Raw genomic sequence first — 22,723 nt, 5'->3', positions numbered from 1 at the left:
AAACACCATGCAATTGATAATCCATAATTTTATTTTTAAAAACAAACAATTCTTTAACTTGAAGAAATTTGACTTTTTCTTTCATGAACTTAAATTTTTATTCCAGTTCCCTCTAAGAATCTTATGTTAATAAATATGGATCACCCTATCACATTTATCTGCAATAAAAAAATGGATCTAAATTTTAAAACTTTTATCTTCTGTGACCATAAAACTGTAAGCATTAAAAAAATCTGCGTGGATGAATTAGCATTAATAGCAATTCACTACTAATTAAAACTACATGCATATATTATATTAATTATTAAACACAAAAATTGAAATTATAATGAAAATGCACCTCAATGAGACGATGAATTTTTTCAGTTAGTTCTAGTATCCGTGAATGAATATTACTTATTGCTAAAATGAGACAGGGGTTGTCATCAATTCTATTTCTTTTGTTTGTTTTTAAGCTATGAACTGTAGAAATTGAAAGTGTTTTATTATAGCAGTGTAATTCAACTCTTTGATCTCCTTCCATGTTATATGCCAAAATTCATATAATGATCTATTATCAAAAAATATTTCTAATCTTCTGTCACCTGATAACTTGATTAGGTCCTTCTGCATTTTTCTTATAAGCAACGAATTGGAAAGCACCCTGACTTGCAAAGAGATTTCTTCTCGTCATTAGAATCTAATTCACTTTCTCAATTTCTGGGAAGAAAGATCTTTGCTACGATTTACCAAATGATTGTTAATTATGCTGTAACGCTTTCACCTAGACCCACCTTTTTAAATCCCATGTCTTCAGAAATGAAAGGAAAACCAGATATATTACTAATTTCATTATACTTTTGCCAAAATAATGCTTTTGGATAAAATATTTTGATCTTATTTCTTCCCTTAACCATATTACTGTTACCTTGGAGTTGCAGATTCAGCCCATTTACGGAACATGTCCATCACAAACCGCATTGGCAGAGCCAGTCTTCACTGTTAACCCAATTAGTCAAATCAGATTCACTTTCTGTCAGAAAAAAAACTTTGACTTCATTTTTCAATTCAAATAGCTATTTTGAGGATTATTATAAAAATCAATGAGAATTAAAAGCATATCTTGTGAAACTGATCACTAAAACCAATCAGAATGAAAATGATATAGAGCTAATATAATTAATTATTGCATGTTTAAATAAGTTATAAAAACAAAATGATCCATACACTTTCTTAATCAAGTAAGAAGAATGATGAAAGGCATGATGTATCTCTAGTAAAATTGTGTGAGGTTACTGAATGCTGCTGACTGACTTTGGAGAAGTCAGTCAGCAGCTAAATAAGAACTAAATTTTTACACTAAATAAGAACTAGTGTAAAAATCAGAAACACCACAAATAATAGAAAGGTTCTAGGCTGCTAATCAGTCTAGCAGCACGTAATATTTTTTGTTGTTATGAAAAAGATATTAAACATTTTATAAGACAGAATATGATGAGAATTGACTATAATTGAAACAAATATTTCATGCTGTTTTGATACCACAGGTTTTTGATAATTTTATTAACTAATGCACATCACGTCTGAAACAATCCATATGAAAATTTTTTATTCTTGAGTTTTATCCATTTTATTGTGTAAAAATTGAGTATTTTCAAAAGGCATCCTAATTACATTGAAAATAATCAGCATTGCAAACCTATACTGCTTTAGCTGTTCTAAGTTACTTTCCTCCCAGGTAAGAAATATCCTAGGGATAAGTATGGAGAATAGTGGGAAAAAATTGCTTACAATTACATGAACAAGCCATTTTGGGTAGTTGATGTCTCCTACTGATTTTCTCTTTGCTTCACTCAGGACTCTCCCTCAAGTGCAAGGCATTCTTTGACAAGAGTCAGGAGGAGAAAGAGGAAAAAGCATTAAGTAAAAGTTGTCATTATTTCCATCACTCCACTTTACCAGTATTATCTGAATTCTGAAAATCCAAATGAGTCCAAACACCTCACTTCTGTGTTTTCTAATCTATCAGTTTGTGTGTATAAGAAGGGAAAGCCCAAAGCACTATGGATTTATGATTAATCATTAAAGGAACCTTTCTCTTTGTTTGCCACATCTGGGGTTTTTGTGTCATATTAAGGGCAATTTGTTACATTAAGAGTTGGGATGTATGAGACCTGTATCTTTTTTTATATAATGTGGAGAGAGGACTATTGTGAATACAGACTCATTCTCAGCAGAACAATCTTAGGAACGCGTCTAGTTTGCATAGAGGGTCTAGAAATGAGTTCCTTAAAACTATCCATGAGCATGTATGTACTCCCTGGAAAGACTTCACATACTCTGAGTTACACATACCCCGGCTTGAAAACCCTGCATTTATCAGACCCGTATGTAGCCTAACCTAACCCAGTCCAAGACGTTTTAGCCTGGGGATCTCAGTCACTGGAGGAGAGTAACTGAAAAGTTGAAAAGAGGGCCCGGAGGTGCAGAGGGAACTGCAGCAGCCCCTGTTTGGGGACCAGTAATGAGGAGCCTGTTTCCAGTCTGGTGTTCACAGACATGCACGTGCTCCAGCTATCAAACAGAAAGTAGAAGATCCCCTGGCTCTTTGTTGGTGCAAATAAGCACATCATCATCTTTTGAAACTAGAAGTTTCATGTTGCAAACTCACAAGCCAACAGAGGGAGGCAGGTGATGTAAACGAACAAAGCAGACGGGGTCTGAGATTAGCGGTGTGAGACTGGACAATGGAGGGGCCAGGCCTCACCAGAGATGGAGGCTGCTACTCAGCTCCCATTTTTCAAGGGAAGCCAAAAACCTGAATTTTCAAGTGAAAACCTTCCGATTTGTAAATGTTGGCAATTAAATCAACATTTTTATAAAACACACTGCAGGCCAAAGAGAACAAGTCTACAGGTCATATCCGGTCTGCGGTTGTTAGTTACCAATCTCTGTCCGCCCAAAGGCACCTGGGTGATATTTTTACCTCTAGAGAGAGAACAAAGCAGTCTTTAACTAAAGTTTGGGTCTCCCGCTCTGACTCCAGCTACTGCTCCAGTTTCTTAGCTCCAGCTCCGCTTCAGCAGTTTATTAACCCTGAACGAGTCGTAGCTGATTCACACGTGGGTCCTGCAAGTTTAGAGTGAAGTGCATGGTCAATTATCTAGTATTTCAAGCTTCATGGGGACTGAGGGAGTTGTCATCATCAAACCCAAGCCATTTAGTTGGATGGACTTTTAAACATCATTTATTTCAGCTTCCCTGTTTTTACAGCTTCCATTAACATTTTCTAAATATTCCTTTCAGGGCTAATAGCACTTGGATTAGTAAATAGTATTATAGTTCCTGGATGCTCTCCTCATTTGCCTTCAGTCTCTGGAGCTCCAAGGACTGTAAAAACTTCTTCAATCAAAGAAATAGCTATAGGTCTGCTCTCAGCCGTTCTCACTTCCAGCCTCTGGCCTACAATTACCCTGAGGCTTTAACTTCAGATAGTGTGCTGGTTTTCCAATGTGTCCACAAATTCTTTGATACTCCTCCCCTCAGGAGGTAGAGCTTAATTCCCTCCCTGTGAATGTGAGCTATACTTAGTGCCTTGCTTCTAATGAATAGAATATGATGGATGATAGTGATTCTGAGAATAGGTCACAGGCATTATGGCTTGCTCCCAGCTCTCTCTTGAATTACTCACTGCAGGGGCAGCCAGAGGTCATAAGGACACTTAAGTGGCCCTGTGGAGAAGCCCATGCATGGGGGAACTGAGTTCTCCTGCCAAGAGCCATGTGAGCAAGCCATACTGGGAGCAGATTCTCCAGCCCTGGTTAAGCCTTCAGATGACTGCAGCCTGCTCACCTCTTGACTGCAAACCCAGGACAGATCCTGTGCCATAAACACCAGCTCAACTGCTCCTGAATTCCTGACAAATGGAATCTGTGAGACAAGCAAATTTTGTCGTTCCAAGATGTCAAGTGTGGTTGTAATTTGCTAGGTGGCAATAGATTAACACAGAGGGGCATAAAGCAACCCAGCCTACCGTCCTCCTGGCCTGGCCTCATCACCTTTCCTGTTCCAGTTTAACCAGGGCAAGAAGGCAAGACGTAACTCCTCCCAGCTGTGATGTTAGCTTATCATTTGCTAGATTCCAGGTAGCTGGCTATACATGAATTCATGATTTAAAATCCTATCTCAAATTTTTATCCACTTACAAGTGGATAAAGCCTTTTGTCTTACACATTTGTACACTTTTGTGTGTGTGTGTGTAAATATTCCATGAAGCAGCAAGGTCAGGTATCTTTTGAGATGGGTAAAGAATACCACAGAGTAGGTCTTTATGGCAACGGGTAAGAAAGAATGTTTTGAGGTGCGTGGGAGTGCCCTGAAAGAGAAAATATAGAAATAAAAGGGTCTCGGTTTAATTCCCCTTTGTACCCAGAGGCAGCTCTGCAAATACCATCCTAATGAGCCACTGCCTAGCCCCTAATCTCATAAAACCCTCAGAAGGGAAAATGCATGAAAGGCAGAGCTGATTCTATCTCTTTTGATATTTGTCCTTGGGTCTACTTTTGGGGCTCTGAGAGCACATGAATTAACATGAACAAGTGAAAGCATTCAAAAGTAGGCCTTTCCAATGATGAGCGAAGCCAGTTACCATACAGCTTGCATATTTATTGAATACTACTAAAATAGCTAAAATACATTGGGTACTTGTTGTGAGTGCATCAGTAAAGATCACATTGTTACAAAAGCCTGCATATTCAGCAGTACACAACTGCAACTCTACGGAAATGCCACAGATGCAGAATACTGTTTTCTTGCTCTATTTACACAGCGGATATACCTATTCTAACAAAGGAGGGAGGGGGGAAATGCACAGGAAACTCAGGCCAATGGGGGAGCGAGAAGAGAACGAAGAAGTGCAGTGCATGCGTCGGTTGATGTGTAACAGTCAGAAGCGGGACAGTTCAGAACAAAGCCTGCCCTGTCAAAGGAAGAGCTAAAAGACAGTTATATAAAAATTAAGGTGGGCTTTCAGACTGGCTAACACAACAACATTCCATGAGTGGATGGTATTGTCTGATTGTATTTTTGTTTATCCATTTCATTGGGAGCAAGGACAAAAATGTAAAATCTACACCTTGCTTATCAGAACTGCCGAAAAAGAGTGCTCTGCCTTTAAAAAAAAATTTGTAAAAACATTTTTTTCCAACCTAATTTTTGGGAAAGGTATAATTTTCATGTTCCTACTGAGATGTCAGTTTTTCAGATTTTTTTCCAGAGGGCACTTGTTTAAAAAAAAAAAAAAAGTTTGCCCTTTTTTCCCCAAATATTCTTTCAAACGAAAAGAACCAAAAGAGACACCTAAAAACGCCTGTCAAATTATTGCTTTTCGTTCTCTAAGTGAGGCAGGCGAGGCTATGGAAAGGAAGAGATTTGGTGAGGAAATTACAGTTTTGTGATTGCTCCCGCTACAGTGACTGCGTGTCCAGGAGTGCCAGCCCATGAGACGTGGGTCTCTCCCGCTCTGTGGTGGCACTCACTCAACCTACAACGCTGAAGAAGAAAGCCACACTGAAGACACAAGGAGAACAAGTCAATCCAGTCTAGAGAACAACATTCGGGGAAACAGAGTACCAACACCTTCTTAGAACATGAAAATAAAAAATAACTCCATCAGAGCTACCTTGCCAAGGAGCATGTTGAAAGTCCAAAATAGCACCATTCATCAGTGTCTCAGGTCCTGTGGCAGCATCTCGGTCACTTACCACAAGGAAACAATGAGTTTCAAACTACTTCTATACATCGAAAGAGTACATGGATAAAATATAGAGATATACAGACAATTGATGAACATAAACTACTAGGCTTGTTACATCTAAATGAAAAAAAAAAAAAAAATGGGGACTCTCAGCCTCTGCAAGAAGCAGTCGGGAGCTGTGTGAGTGAAAAGGCAGAAGTGGACCGGTTGTGTGAGAGCAGAGGGGGTTTGAGTTGTGGAAGACATCGTCGTAGCAAACCAGGCCTGAAGGCCCACCTGTAAGGGTTGTAAACGTGGATTCACAGTGTGAAATTCTGAGCGTTTTCACTTGAGTCAGAATGATTAAAAACTGGTTTGATGATACCTATTTGTCCACTGTAAATTCTCTAAAGCAAGGCTCAGAGTCCCATAGTTTCTTCTTATACTTGATGATTTACACAGAAAAAAATCCCATATATGATACCATGACCTCATCAATACCCATACACCATGTGTAATACAAATGGAGGTGATTAAAAAGAGAGGAGGTAACTGATTCCCGGGGAGTGGAGCTCATTGCTGCCAAGTGGATGCAGGGAGGCAGCCTCGGTCTGGCCATCCTTCTTGCGGCTCACTTCCTTTGGGACAGGAAGTCTTCCCTGAAGAGCACACAGACAGACACACACAGAAAAGAGACACACTGAGTCACGCTCCTAAAACCATTTGAAAACTTTTGCTTCTCTCTCCCGCCTTTCATCCCCGAACTCCTGGTGTTTTTGCAGAGTTTACGTATTAAACACAGTTCACCTGAATGTAAATATTAGGTCTGTCGGGGCATGAAGTAATTAAACACTAGCCGCCACGGCTGCAGTGGCATCCAGCGCGTCCCTGATGGCTGGGCCCAGCCACGTAGGAGACAGCATTGCCCAGAGTCAGGTTCCTGAAGACAGTTTCCAGCATCCGATAGGACCCCCGACAGAAGACTGGGTGAGAGGTGTTCCTAGGAGTGCTAACACTTTTTTTAAAAAGAGTTCAGTGGCCGTGGTGGGAAGGGATACTTATTTTCTAATACGTAATAAAAATATTTAAAGCATACCACAACTGCACAAATGTAATTTATGTACAGTTTATTCTAGAAGCAACTGGGACAGTCCCTATGGGCCTTACAGTAAGAACCAGAAGTGGGTACCAACGGCAGGGGAGTGTTTGGGAGGGAAATCATGTGGGCTGGGGGTGGGAAGGCAGCGGCTGCAGAAAAGAGGAGACTAGTGGGAAACCAAGGCCAGAAGAGAGTGAGATTCAGCTAGATTGGACTGACTGGGGCTTTTCCAGTCTCTCCTCACAATCCTGATGAGTGAGGGTTTCGTGTTTCTGACTAGGAGAATCCAAACGCACTGTGACTGATGATCCTTTGAGTACCCACGGGGAGAAGCTCCCCATCACAACCAAACAGCAAGAGGACAGGACAATGAAGCCCATTTGCCCAAAAGATGATGCAAAAAAAAGGTCTTATCACAACTAGATTTTATGCCTCATTCAGAAATGAATACAGTGAACAGTTGACAAGAGTCTCTTTTAGCCTAACAATTACTAGAGTTGTCTTAAAAAAAATTATCCACTATGGTTTTAAAAGATCTGGTTTTTTTTCTTTTCCTTTTTGTTCAGGTCACATGTTCTAACAGGACAGTTATAATAAGCCAATTTGACTGGATATAAGTACTTGGGTTAAAGTGATAATCTTGCTTTGTGATCTGCAAATTACTTTATTCGAATTTTTTTAATTCAGAAGTCAGGGACTTCCAAGCAACTTGAAACCAAATAAATGTTTTCAGCAGCCGCCAGAGTGAACTAAATGCAACAGATAATTCAACTTTAAGAAGTCTTATTTACTGTATAGGGTTCCCATATTAAACATCTGTTATACCTAAATATTTTTGAAAAATCTCAGACTTTGAGAGCATGTAACATTTTTAGAATGTATATGAAATCCACTCAGTACGTACTTTAATGCTCCAGTCTTAGTTTGTGATTTAGAGGTTGTTTTGGTATCATTAAATACCAACAGGACCAAACCAGAAAATTAAATTAAAATATAATTCATCATCTACACACACTTAAGGATCTAGATAAATATCCAAAAGCATTGTATTGGGCAGTTCCCTTCACTTGTGAAAATAATTTCAGTCTTGAAATTTTGGCATGCAATCCCACTACTTAAAAAAAGAAATCCACTGTAATCCTGATGTCTTTAATGTCTGTTTCTCCCCCCCTATCAACCAGTTAGCATCATGGTTCAGGATATGACAAGCTTAAGTTTTGGACAAATGAAGAATTCAATGGCTGTTAACTGTCATAGGCCTAGAAAGGGAAATCAAAAGTTCATAACACATTTCACTCAACAGCTATACTCTTTGCATGGCCGGCCTTAACACTGCCTCCTTCAGACTTACTGTGAAGTGAATATATAGAACATCAGTTGGTCCTTATATAAGTCACAGTTTTACTAATCTCTTATCTCCATAAAGAAATATACAACAAAATGAAATAAAGAGCTGGGTGGGATCTGGGTAATTGGGAAAGAAGTCCTTTCAGGAAAAAAAATGTGAAGGAGATTATTTCAGATTTGAATTTATCATGTTTATTATTTTTTTCTCTTTCAAGGCCCCAACATGTTCACACGTGTCTTCCCTTCATTATTCATGTTTTGCGTGCCTACTATATGGATTGAGCACTCTATTAGATTTTAAGTCAACAGAGACAAAAGCAGTCCCTCCAGCCTGCCCTTAATTAACTTGCTGTATGGGAGCCACCTGAATAACTGGAAGATAACAAGGCAGTGGTGGTAAACCATGCAGGGAGTTCTGCTAAGAGGCACCCTGGGGAGCTCCTGGGGAGATAAAGTTCTGTGCATCCTCCCTTTGGAGGCTGGAATTTACTAGATTTCAGTCCCTACCTCCTGTCCTTCATTAACAAAAAAAAAGATATTTCTGCCCCCATTAAAGGAATTTCAAGCTTCTGCAGCAAGGGGAGGACGTATTTTGAAGAGGAGACACAAAGATGTCTTACTCCCCACAAGTAAGGCCTTGCAAGAATTCATACACACAGTGTCATATCTTCCTCTATCATCCACCATATAATGGTCCCTACAGGACTGAGGAACTTGAGTAATCCAGAAGGCGGGAGGAGGGGATGTGCTCCTAGACGTCCCTTCGCTGATGTACCTTAGGTTGGATGGCCCTCTCTGCTGATGACTGTTAGTACATGAATCCCCCAGTTACTCAATAATGTGCTTTGGGCCAAGTAAGCCAAGATTGTTTTTCATATGATTATGCAAAGACGTGATTTTCCAGAAGGCAACAGCTAGAAAAAGGACAAATATATTATGCTTAAAATACTATTCATATATTTAGAGAGGAAAGAGCTCAAAATAACCGAAGACCTGAATTCCAGGATCCACTATGCCAGCCCCCTTGGAGCATACCTCAATGCAGGCAAGGCCTAGGACACAGACTGGCCTTCCAAGAGGAAAGGGAGGCACTGTTGACCTCACTGAGGAACTTGCCCAGTCTTGCCCCTCTAGTTGATGCCACCAGTATCAAAGAGAGGACCTCTGGAGGCCTCAATGGGGCAGGAACTAACGAAAAGACTATACTCTCCCCCTTCTCTTCCATAATCACATCTTCCCCTCAGCTACTCAGGGGAATTATGCCTTGAGGTGGCCCAGTAAAGAATGTCTAGACTATACGGCGCCCCCGGTGGTGTGGTCGTGCTGAGGAGGTGGGGTGTGGGTGTGTTTTAAGTAAAGCTCCAGTATTTTAGCACACCTCCACTCCAACTCTACAAGATCAGAAAAACTCTAGGTCAGGCAGGGCCCAAATCATTTGGTTCACCTACTTTGCTGCCAATGATTTCGACCTTGACCTTCAGAAATTCTCTGAAAGATTAAAAGTGATCTAGAATTGTTTTCTTTCAGTGCAAACTGCCAGTAGACATAATCTCTTTAACTAATGTCTGCCTGTTAATAAAAGATAGGAAATTGCTGAAACCATTAAGGGTAAGTAAGATAGTTTCCCAAAGTTGAAATGACAGTAGTAGCTGGGGAGTCCTCTCTGTTGGTCAATTACACTTAAGAAATTTTAAAATGGAAATTTTATTTTCAATGGACTCTATTTTTTTTTTTAATTGCAAAATCAGTAGGTCAGTGGTAAAAAGTACAGTCCTCCTTGCTTAAGGTCAAATTGATTTTTTTACCCTAACAGGCAAAGTCCAAAGGTATCTACAGTAAAAACTGGTAAATGTTTTTGTTGTTGTTGTTGCTGTTTTGAAATGCTGCTAAAATCTAAATTTTACAAATTTTCTTAAGGCAGAGAATTGTCATGCCCTAAGATGTCTGAACAATGAAAGCATGTTTATAGAAAATATTTTTAGGCTAAAAGTTAGAAGAAAAAATATAACAGCTTTTTTATATTCTTTCTCTTTTGTTTCATGGGTAATCTTATCAGGTAGTCAGGTATTATTACCAGACAAAACTGTCACCATCTTATACTTTTAAGATATCTTTTAGTTAGATATCTTCATATTTGAGTTTATCCACCCAGGAATGGAACAAACAAATTAAAAACCTGTAAAAGGTACATTTGACAAATTGGTTCCATGATTCTTAAATGAAAATTTGCTTTGGACTTTGGACTTGTCAAGAAAGAAAGATAGTATGAACTGTAAGAGTCATAGGTCTTTAGGATATTCTTTTTCTTTTTGTAGTATATGTTATTTCCAAGGTCATAATAGTATCAGGTTAATGGATTATTATAGTAGACAATAATGAGTATTAAAATTAGAAATAATTGGGTTTTGAAAAAAAAATTGTTTCTAAATGGAAAAAAACCAAAAAACCAAAAACAAAAAACCTTAACAAAATGTCAGCTAGAGATCTTACCTTAGGAAGCCTTCCCTCCATTTCCTTGTTTGGAAATGGTTCTTGACTGACCCAGACAGAAAGCTCTGGGTAATAAACCTAGAGAGACATAAAAGCACACACATTCAGATTAAAAACTGCATCCACTCTGAAACCACTTGGGAACAGCTTAATGAGCTCAATTCTCCTCAATGGTCATTTATTTGCCAATTGCAACTTAGAGTGTTGGGGAAGCCCGACCGCTCTTTCAGACTGTCAGTGTGCTTCTGAATGTACACTGCACTCAGGAGAGTTTTAGCTCAATGTCTTCCAAGACCAAGTCCAACAGAGCAGAGATATCAGTCAGTGCTATCTTTTAGCATGCAAAGTGGTAGCTTCATGGCTTACTGCCTGAGCAAACTAAGGCACTGGGGAGGCCTAATATTCAAAGCAACCTGTGATAAGTATCCTTGCAAAACTCCATGTTTATGAGATAAATGTGTCATGTACCCACCAAACACTGTTAAATCCTGATTCATTTATTAGAAGGCTCAATTATGCACAAAGCATATGGAGGAAAGGAAGAAGCAGCCTGTATCCTCCCCAGATCCACACGTCCGCTGACAACACACTCTGCCCAGCTGCCTGAAAGTAGCCAAGTGTCTCAGAGAGGGGCAGGGCAGGGGACTGGTGGCATCGCCATGAATGATTCAGAGGACACTACCTGTTGCATATGGGGGGTGGGGCAGGGGTGGGACGAGGTGGAGAGAGTGAGTCCCACTGAGCAACTCTTCTTTCAATATTAAAAAGGGTTATGACCACCCTAAGAAGGTTGCTGACCAGCTGTTCTCCATCGCTGGTAAAGGCAGGAGTAGGGGGATAAGGACTTAAATTACAACTACAGATTTAGGTCAGCTGTAAGGAAGAACTTGGCATAAGAATCGTTAAATTACTAAAAGAATTTAGAGAGGAAAACTGTGAAATCTTCTTTAAGAAATTTAGAAACCGAATCCAACAACCATCTGTCAGGGCTAATTTACATTTGATACAGCCCTGCTTGAAGGGAGGGGAGAAAATTAGGTAAGATTCCCTCCAGATCTGATTCTCTAGATGCTGTAAATAAGCTTCACATTTAGTAAATAATATTAAGAATTACACCTCATTAATTGGTTAACAGACTTATATATCTTTTTTTGTTTATTTCTGAAAGCACTAGATGTGATAGCCTAATCATCGGGCTGACTGCAATGTTTTCAATGTCCCAATCAGTCACTTTGGTCAGGGGGTCTGAGGCACAAAATGTGATGGCTGTGCTGGTTTTGTGGGAGAGTCTAACAGAAACTATCTTTGCTCAACCCCAGGGACATTTATGGCACATCCCACTGTACAAAGCAATTTTGCATGCATTACCTAGTTTATCCTGAAGGTAGGTTGTAAATAGGTCTTATCATTACAGAGAAGAGTAAACTGAAACTCAGAAAGGTCACATGACTTGCCCAAAGTCACACAGTGTAGGATAGGACTCAAACTCAAGCCGGGCTCCCAGGTTCTAAAGCTGGGTCCTTTCTGCCATCCTGATGTCCTCGAATTATCCCAGAATGCAAATTGCCTACCACCTCTTTCAAAATTACACCAGTCCACAGCCACCGCACACATTTAGGTCTTAAATATTTGAGAGCTCATGCTGCAAGAACTGGGCCTGTTTTCTGACTTTGGACTGGGTCTGCTTTCTGGGCCATTTGGTTCCCCCAACCCCAAACTCCTTCCTCTTGCTCAGCTTTCCCTCCTCTGCTCAGCTCCTTCTGAGCAGCCACCATCTGCCTTGTTTGGGACAGACAGACACCACTGACATTCCCCTGAACCAGGAATGGGTGAAAAAAACAAAACTGCAATCTTAGATGCACAAGCTTTGTTTAAGGCTTAAAAGAAAGTCACAGCACACAGAATCCCACTTTGGGAAATTATAGGCGATCTCAAATTGGGATCTACTGTAAATTCACTTAATATAAATAGATAAAAGACGATGACATCTCTATACTACTGCTTTTCAAGGCATGCTTTAAGTATTATTAAAAACATGACATGTATTAGCAAGAAATAATATTCTATTGTAAACCAAAAACATTGATACATGTAGAAACATAGTAGGCACATGGATGCAATGAAAAGCAAAATCAAGTAAATGTTGTATCTGTTTTCTTATGCTTTTTTATGGTATTCTACTTTAACAAAATGACACTACATTAGCATTTAACTTCTAGGTCCAAAACATGAATACTGAAGCCACCCAAGTCTGATCTTTAGGGAAAAACAGCTTACCCCTCAGAAATTATTATACTTACTGTTACAATACTTATTACAAGTTTTTTTCCGAGAACTTTCCTTTTTCAAAGAAAAACAGCCAGTGACTGTATGCCAATGAGTATCTGTCAGCAAATCCATGACTAAGGAAACTTCCTTCCCTACTTCAAATTTGTTCTTTTGAAACATATTAATTTAGCTACAGATCGACCAAGGGCATTCTAATTAGGCATTTTTTTAGTGTGTGAATCATAAAGTAATCAGGGTATACGTTAGGAAAAATAAATGTCACTTTGGCCTTGTGGTAAATTCATCTAGTCTCCTTCTGAGTCAGAATTTTAAGCCAAAAATGGCAGGGACATATAAGAATCTCAATTACGTTCTTAACACCTGTCTGGCTGGTCTCTAAGAACTCAGTATATCCCTGGACACAGAATCTAAAGTGGAATAGTTAAACTTTTATTTTTTGGTTTTGGGAAAAGGTGCAGATTATTAGAAATATATGCTACCTACATTACTGCTTTGTTCATTCCTATACCTGTGGTGTTTTGAAGCCTCTAACATGAAAGACTTAAGAGGAAAAACATCAATGCCAATCATTATCCTTACTCTCAAATAACTCAGAATACCTTTGTCCACGCGGGCGTTCACCGTGAGTTTGTGAAATACCCGCAGTGTGCTGCACACAGTTAGACTCTGGATATGACAAGAAGAGAAATAGAGTTCCTGACTCTTAAGAGCTCAAATCAAGGGGCAGGGGAGGCAAACAGCAGGGGCGATAGATCCTCTAAAAGATCATTTTAAAGCATGTGCTATGGGCTGAACTGTGTTCCTCCCAAAATCCATACGGTGAAGTCCTAACCCCCAATACTTCAGAATGTAACTGTATTTGGAGATAGGGTAATAAAGAGGTAATTAAGTTAAAATGCGGTCATATGGGTGGGCCCTAATCCATTATGACTGGTGTACCTACAAGAGGAGGAAATCAGGACACGTCTACACAGAGGGAAGACCATGTGAAGACACGGGGAGAAGACAGCCATCTACAAGCCAAGGTGAGAGGCCTCAGAAGAAACCAAGCCTGCTGACACCTTGACCTCAGATCTCGAGACTCCAGAATTGTGAGAAAATAAATTTCTGTTGTTTAAGCCACCTAGTCTGTGGTACTCTGTTCTGACAGCCCTAGGAAACTAACACAGCGTGTTTTAAGTGCAATTTAAAAAAATGTATAGGTTATGTCAACTGTAATAGCGCTTGGAATATCCATCAACAGATTTAAAAAAACAAACAAAACCAACATTTAGCAAGACATCCACTAGTGCTGTCAACAGAGGAAATAAGGGTGGCAGCAAGGGATCTGGGAGGGTATGTGATGGCTGCCAGATGCAAGCCAAGGAAGACAGAAGGCTGAGGGGTAAGGATGTAATGAACTCTGTGGGGGGAGGCGCCTCCTCGGCCAGATCTCGCTACAGCTCTCAGTGGCCACAATAGTAACAACACAGATGCAACCCCACAGGCTGCTTCTTACCTAGTTCAGAATATTAGAAGCTGACAATGACCCTGTGATACAGGCTTCTGAGTGCTGATACTATGTGGGTCAGAAAAGAGGGTAAGTTGATCTATCTTTCCGGAGAGCATCTGTTCTTGCTGGACCCCAACGCTGTTCATTCTTCTTGGTATTAGTCAACTGATGCTCCGAAAGTGGACACATGGCTTAAATTGTATCCCTTGCGTTCAGGTTTCTGGATTCAAGTTTGTGTTTTTCATGAAGACTGGTTCAACTAACTTTTCCTCTCTTAAACTTCACCAAGTTCTCTCTTGGTGGTGGTGGTGTGAGCACCTCAGAAATGTAAGCACATGGGAATCCCTCACAACTGTTGTCTTATTAAACAAGTAAACCAAAGTTTGTCTTAGTCTTCACAAGAGAAGTGTGTTCTTTTAAAACTGTCTTCCGTATATAAAATAAACAATTGTTTGCTTTTGCTCAAGTAAAATCCTCAAACCCGCTCGAATACTGCTCTTCCAGATGTCAGGAATCAGAGAAGCAAGCTATAGCCTCAGCAATTAAGAAAACATCAGTATTTGTGAAAATACAGAGGAGATGAAGTATTTTAATGTTTTAAATTGGAGAACATGCAAAGGTTTTGCTTGAATTCGGGGGAAGGTTGAGGGTTTATGCTCATTGAATATGTTAGTCAATGCGTCTTTTTCTATAATGCTACATTTATCTCATTGATGACTGTTTAGAAACAACAGAACATGAAGAATCATGTTGGTTTAAATACACTAATCATGATAGATATGTATTTAGATATCCATGAGCAATTCTTAGTTAAAACCAATTTTTTTGCTTTCAAGTATACTGAATATATTTTAGCCCACTAATATAGTTTTATGGAGAAAAGGTACTATTTCTTCCTGATTCCCTTAAATGTATTTGATGGTTGGGCATTTAAGTTTCAACTGTCTATCACTGCATACAAGTTTAGAAGAAAATGCTCATGGTTTTTGCCTTTTGTAATCTTTATTTCCTTCTTTCTTTCCAGGCTTGTTTTATTCTCAGGGCAATGCACAGTGAAAACTAACTTCATTTTTTAAAGCCTATAAGACAATTAGCTTGCAATGATTATTGCCAAATTAGAATTTGTTCAAATTAGAAAAATAAAATGTGGAGGAATCAGGGACCACTCAGGCAAGGTACCCCGGCCCCTCAAAATGCCAACTAGATTATCATTCAAATTCTTTTTTCTAACCTCTCAAGCTTTTCATGGCAAAACTTGCTATTTATTTTCCAACAGTATAGTCCACATACAGCATCAATCTAATTGACATGCTTCCTATCACTTCCACCATACTGCATGTAAATTTTGAACTATATCTATTTATTACCTGTTTCTAAATTCATATTTCCCTCTGCTCATTTACTGTCTTTATCAATATTTCTTTGGGGAGACTGTTATATGAGAAAAATCTTCAAAGCAGGGTCATGGCTTTATTCGGAGCCTAAATATACCACAGACATATATGCTGCTTACTTCACTGGTTAACGTAACTTCTCAGAAACCTGCTATGAAGATGTTGCATGGCTTGCTTGTTAATGACCATAATTATAATATTATTTTCTACCCTTGGTGGGATTCTATGTGCTTAAACAATGGCCTTTTTATGATTTACCAAGGATAGGTGCCCACCCCAGCAATTAGGAGAGGGAACTAGAGCAGCAGATGTCCAACCTGCATAATTAATTCTTTGAGCAGCAAAGGAGTGTATTTTATCATCTCTCTGCCAATGTGTGTGTGTGTGTGTGTGCACATGTGTGTGCGTGTGGATCCACGTTCTATTCTGCCTAATTGGCTGGGAGGTTGTGAAACCCAGTACTGTAATACAAGGAGAATTTATGTGCACATACATGATCTTCATTTCTGCAAATACCCTTTGAAGTGGTGCTATTAAGAATCTCCCTCAAAAGCCAGTCTTCTCCCAGGTGTTACTGGACATGTGAGAGGGCAGAATGTAAACCGAAACCATAAATGAGTTACAAGGTCATTTTCTCTGAACAGCATTACATCAAAGATTAGATGGTGCCAAAAGATGATGCACTGAGCTGCCTCTCTAGAGACCTACTCTTAGAGATCTGCCTAACCCTGTGAATGCTGCTTGGAGATGGAGTACACAGTGGGGGAAATGACCTGCAATTAGAAGACCAAAAGATAAATATGCAGAACACTGGGTCATTCAGATAGTGTACGTCACCTCTGCAGATTCTGGAAAGTAAAATAAAAGTGTTAGTTGGTCCCCAAGTTGGCCAACATTCTGGTTTGAGAACTAAGTGAAACATGCAGCGACCTAACTTAAATACACACACACACACACACACACACACACACACACAGAGGAGCTGGCTGTGGTAACAATGGGTAATCACAGAGAAAGCCTTACAAACACCTGACTGTTGCACTCAACCACAAATGCCCTCCTGCTAGAAAGGAAGGCATGGCCTTTTAGGGCACTGCTGTATTACAACACCTGCTGACACTCCCGGTTTTTCCATGGCCTGATAAGTTCTTAATCTGTAGAAATAAGGGTGGGAGAGACAACCGTGGTTCACAGCTCACAAACTGGTTAAGCCCACGGGCATTAACTTTGCTTTGGGTGCATATGTTTACTATGGGCACAGAAAATGTCCACATTTTATTACTATTATGCAGCAGATTATGTTACTGCCCGTGATTACAGGTCAGGCAGGCAAAGGATTCATATCTCTTTACTTTGTGAGTTGGGGTGTTTGAAACAAGCTGTGTAGAGTTTAATAGTGGAATCCTCTAGCTTCCCTCTGCTGGTTGTGAAGCCATCTTGAGAGGCCGCTGATGAATATGTGGGAGCCTGACAGCTGTGGAATTTCATTTCTAGATTTCAACTAGGCAGAGAAAGGAAAAGGAAGTCTCCTCACTGGCAACAAAATGAAAGTGTTTACATGTGAAATTAATCGTCAGCACAAAGAGCTTTCACAGTCACTCTGTTCCACAATATAATATTCTGCTTGTTTGGCTGCTGAGTCTTTTTAAAATTTGATTTCTAAGAATAAGAACAAAGACTTAGTTAGAGAAGCAAGGAATCAAGTCAAGAGCAAGCCACAAAAGGTTAACAACATTACCCAACTCTGCTTTTTCACCCCTCTTTGAAACCATGCGTTATGTGAGTTTGGGGGGTTTGGATGGCGTGTGGTTCAAGGCAGGGGTGAAGCAGTAGCTGTCGAACTCAGTGTGCCGAACCCGAGGTCAGTTGCAAACGTTTGTATTGTGCAAACTCCTCTCATCCCAGCCTCATTCCTTTCCAACAGGAACACGCTTAACACAAAGCCATCCACCTAAAGGCTCCATAAATCCAAAAAAGGGAGTTACTGATCGAGGAATTCTCAGATTTCTGCCAAGGCACCCTCCCCTGGGCTGGAGGTCAGCCTGGTACAGTAATCAGAGCCAAACTGTGCACTGGACTCAGGGAATTAAGTTCAACACTTCAAATCTAGACTTTTAATGGGTGATTTTTCTTTTCAGTGATGAAGACAAAACAAAGTACAAAAAGCTGATAACAGCCCAAAGTAAACCAGGAGAAAAAGTACAAGAAGAAAGCTTGGAAACAAATCTCATAAGGGATATCTAAGAAGAGATTTTCTTAACGAAGGGAAAAAATAAAGCAGCTTTTAAAAACTCTAGTTTGAGATTAAGCAGTTCGTGAGTGAACAATAAGAAAGTGCAGGCCACAAAACAAGACATTTGCTCTTTTCAGCAGAAAAAAAATACTGGCCTTTGTTAATTAGCAAGAAAAAAAAAGGCCCCTCAGGCATTTAAGCACAGCATAAGCTTCTCCTTGCCCCATGACCTCAACAAATATGTTAATAAAATCTTTTACCTCCCTGGAGTGGAACCAGAATAAATATTTACTTAACACATCTGAGCTCTAAGTCTGGACCACCTTATTCCCTTATATAAATTGGTTTTCATTTGTAATCAAGAAATCAGAAACACCACATCTTGCCATGTTTCTCCTACTTTTAAGGTGAAAGAAAAGAAGAAAGAGGGAAGGATGAAAGGGAATGAAGGGGGGGAAGAGAGGAAGAAAGAAAGAGAGAGAGCAAAAGACTGAAAAACAGAAAAACAAAGGAAGGAAGGAAGGAAAGAAAGAAAGAAAACCATATTGGGCCCCAGTGCACCAAACTGCACTTATGAATTTTTGAACTGTATTCTCTGCCACAAATGAGAGTCATGCTGTTGATATGCTTTCCAATACTAGACATCTGGAATTAGCAGGACTTTTCCCAAGCACATTCCAAGGTTAATAGGAAACATCTAGACTTGCTTTTATTAGCTGGTTTGAATAATTTTAGGTATGCTGGGTTTCAAATAACTATAAGAAGTCTGATTTCTACTCACCAAGAATACTGATTTTTCTTTCCTCTTGTCCTGAAGTTACTGCACTATCCACTAAAATCTTATAAAACTTTTCACCAACAACATGGAAGAATAAGTCCTGAAAACTCAGACTTCCTTCGCTAAAGCCCTCAATCAAAGGCTAGTGAAATAGGTATTTATTTATCTGGACATAAGGATTTGGGGTTTTTCTTGATCTGGATGAATGATGAGATAGCCAGTTGCTTTTGACGAGCTTGTGGACATTTCAAAGCATTCCTATTGATGACATGAGCAAGACTGACTTTTCCAGAAAGTGTGTATTTTCTCCCAAAGTGCTCATTCCGAAAGAAGTTATTCTCGCTTTCCATCAATGCACCCTCTTCTGCTGGCAGCTGCAAACCGCTCAGCATTTAGCAAAAGTCATTTCACAGTTCAGTGCTTGTCTTGTACCGTCTTGGTCATTCAAAGACTGATAACTCTTCAACAGCAAACAGCATCATAACAGATCACCAAATTTGGAGGGAAAATGGTTTCTGTTGTGGAGAGGGTGTAATTAAAATTGGTTTAAATCAGAGGCTAGTTGATTATCTTATAAGAAGATTGGCTTTAAAAAGGGGGAAAATATAGCCAGATCCATATCTGCATGCTATAAGTGTTTAGGTCACAAACAGGGCACTAAGAGGCTTCCAGTAACCTGTCCTCTATGAAAACTGGCAAAAAACTAAAAGTACAAGAGGAATAGAATTAAGGTTAGGATGGATGTGCCCCTGTACACCATCTGGATTTTCAGCCCCACTGAGTACAGCTTGGTCTGATTCAGTAGAAGTCTTCTCCCTGACAAAGGTCAGTCAGGCAGTACCATGGGAAGCAGAGAAGACCTATGGGGGCGGCCACCAACCCAAATCGACAAGGTGTTTCGGTACTGGGAGTCACCCAACAACTACCTCAAGAGTTGTGAAGATAACTGCAAAAGGAATGCCAAATTAGGAGGCTAAATTCCCTGGGAAAGGGATCACGTATTCCAATTAATGCGAAAAAGACAGCTTTGGAAACTCAGAACTTCATTCCGAGTCCTGACTGCATTCTGCGACCACAGAATACATTGACATTGACATCTTTTGGGCTTTTCCCCCTCAGTCCTTCTTCGATTGCAAACCAATCAGCAAAACTATACTACTCCAAAGGAAGAGAACTGTGAGCGATGCATGAGAGTTGTTGGAACCCACACGGGCAGAGTATGTACATTTGGAGACCCACAGTTTTCCATGGCAATGCATACTAGAGTTCATTATAATTTCTTTTTTTAATTTTAGGCATGTTTTCCAGGCACACTCATTTAATCCTCAGGGTGCTGTTGCAAGGACGAAGTGCATCAATACCTGTAAAGCCATGGCAACAGGGTCCAGCACGCAAGGACTAAGTGGACCTGGGGTAGCTGTTATTACCATCATCCTCACAGTTTGACAGTTGAGAATGCTGATGGGGAGCAGTCAGGGAGCCTGCCCAAGATCACATACCCAAGAAACGGAGAAGACAGGATGCAAACCCAGCCTCTCTTCTCAGAGAACACGGTCTCTCAATATCAATCTTCTCTGCTATTTCCCCAGAGCCACCTGCAGTGGCATCATGAGGCCCCTGAGAGCTGGGGCCTGTTTTCAACCCCCAAGTAGGTGCTGCGCATCTCCATTTAGTGCCCTTGTGATGAAATTTAGATAGATTTCTGACACCTACTATCAAGAGTAGTTTTCTCAGAAATATTTGTTGCTCTGCCAGCTGTGTTTCTGATAAATAGCTGCCCTCAAAAGTAACTTACCTAAAAAAATCAGCACCGTCTGAGGGCACAGAGGGTGTGCTCGTCCACGTGTCACTACAGTAGTTGGGGAAAGATTACTCTTAGAGCAGCAGCTCTCGCTTGGCTACATGAGGACGGCGGATCTAATTAAACCCAAGCAACACTCATCACCACAGTTTTGTCTTTTTTCAATTTTCCCTGGAAGGAAATGTTCAGCACAATACAAATATCTAGCAAACACTGCAGCTAATTACAAAGGGCATTTGCTGAGAAACCAAATTGTTTCCATATGACCCCTAAATGAACTCTCAAACGACTTCTTCTCTGATGGCCTAGTAACAGACAGTCTAATTCAGAATATTTTTCTTTCATCAGATGCCTTTGAAATCATGTTCACTGTTAACTTTGCTTTTCAAAATTTCAATTTCAGAACAAACTGTTTAGTCAAAGGAGAATTAAACTCTTATCTTTACCAATGATATGCAGATATACAAACCATACACTACGTATAAAGTAATCCTAGTTGAAGAGGAAGAAAATAAACACTTATTAGACCAGAGAGGCCGTGTGGAAACTATTAAGAATGGTAATTCAGAAGGAAAAAAAAATTTAACCCTATTCCACTTGGAAACTTTTAATTAACGTAGTAGAAATGCAGTCAGTACTAAAGACAGAAAAATGGAAAAATAGAGATCAGGGAACAAGCCAATTATTAGTTATTACTATCATGAAGGTAACAAATAGAAAATAACAAGGAAATTAGTATCTGATACTCAGACTACAGGTAGAGTACTGTATTCAATCAGTCAAAGACATAGTGCCCCTCTGGGTTTGTCTGAACAACGTAAGAATACTGATCAATTTGGTAAAAATTCACATTAACTATCAGATGAATTGTTTACATGATGCCAAAAAAACAAATTTAATTGAACTTCTAATTGAATTGATTGTGACAGTGTAGACAGTTAATCCTGTAAAAGAAAATTAAAGTTTCAAAAGGAGTCCTCATGAAAAAAAAAAAGCATAGGCTTAATGAAGATGAAATGAAAAGATATGGAGACTTGACTCCCAGACCTTGATAACAAGATCAGAACAATTTAAGATTCTATTATCAAGAAGTGAACAAAATATCCAAAGGCCAGAGGCATTCCGTGATGTATAATTAGACCTAAGTCTCCACAGGGCACCATGAAATGGAGCCTTAGTTGCGGTCCAGAGCATCTAGGCTTTGGAAACAGTCAAATCCAGGTGACTAAGGATCAAAATTACAAAGATGAGAAGGGCTCCAAGAAGATGTGGGCAGAATTTTTGATGCTCTATTAACTGAATTGGTTGACTAGATACATTAATTGATTATACAATCAATAAATCAAGAAATAGTTACCAAGTACTTACTTTCTGTGAAGCATTTAATATTTAGTAGGTAGCTTTCAGTTCCAGAGAATGAACATATTATCAAAGAAAATGTCCCATTAGCTTGGGCTGGAAGTGCCAAAGTAGCAAAGAAAACCCCCCCCTTTTTTTTTTTTTTCCAAAAAAGTTTTCTAGAGCTAAGCCACCAAATCCTGGACATCTATTAAGGAAAGTAGAGGGCTAGTTAATGAATTCATCTTTTCAAATTCTAATTCTCTTAGCCATGCAACCACAGAAAGTACATGAGATCGCATCTTTCAAACAGTGGGTCCGTTCCCTGCCCAGTATTCATTCTCTCAGCCAGTGTTAACTGAGTCCCTACAACGCAGCAGGCACTAGGCTAAATGTTCAACCATGTGCTGCCAAACCCACATGACACAACAGTGCACGCAGGTTCAGCAACCGCCTGGCAAAGGTGCACAAGGACAGACTCTCCCCTCATGGTCTCAATAAGCCTTTTGGTAACTTTCACTATGATGACAATGAAGGACATGAAACAGTCCTTCTTAGTAAAGTACTTGATAACAATCCCTTACTTGGGTCATGTTTAAAAGTATCTTAGTCAGTAAGTTTTTTTTCATCTAACTACAGACGCTAGTTTTTCCTTGACAGTTCTGAACGCTGGCTGCCAAACACGCAGTATCTTCTCCTAATTTCTACTCTTCCCTGTCCAAGAATGGGTTCTATATCCGACACTGACT

The 22,723-nt window shown here is 39.7% G+C and overlaps 1 protein-coding gene across 1 annotated transcript in view; it reads right to left on the bottom strand.

Moving 5' to 3' along the window:
• Nucleotides 1–4,623: 4,623 nt before the first annotated feature.
• Nucleotides 4,624–22,723, bottom strand: part of NREP (neuronal regeneration related protein) — a 29,123-nt gene continuing 11,023 nt past the window's right edge. The window contains exons 4-5 of the mRNA XM_059916890.1: nt 10,650–10,727; nt 4,624–6,372 (exon numbers count right to left, since the gene is read on the bottom strand). Coding sequence (XP_059772873.1) covers nt 6,247–6,372; nt 10,650–10,727 — 204 coding nt within the window. The 3' untranslated portion in view covers nt 4,624–6,246. The remainder of the gene's footprint in view (nt 6,373–10,649; nt 10,728–22,723) is intronic.

The sequence above is a fragment of the Balaenoptera ricei genome, chromosome 3 (genome assembly GCF_028023285.1).
Source record: "Balaenoptera ricei isolate mBalRic1 chromosome 3, mBalRic1.hap2, whole genome shotgun sequence".
Classification (NCBI taxonomy): Eukaryota; Metazoa; Chordata; class Mammalia; order Artiodactyla; family Balaenopteridae; genus Balaenoptera; species Balaenoptera ricei.
This window is presented reverse-complemented; position numbering and strand designations above follow the sequence as displayed.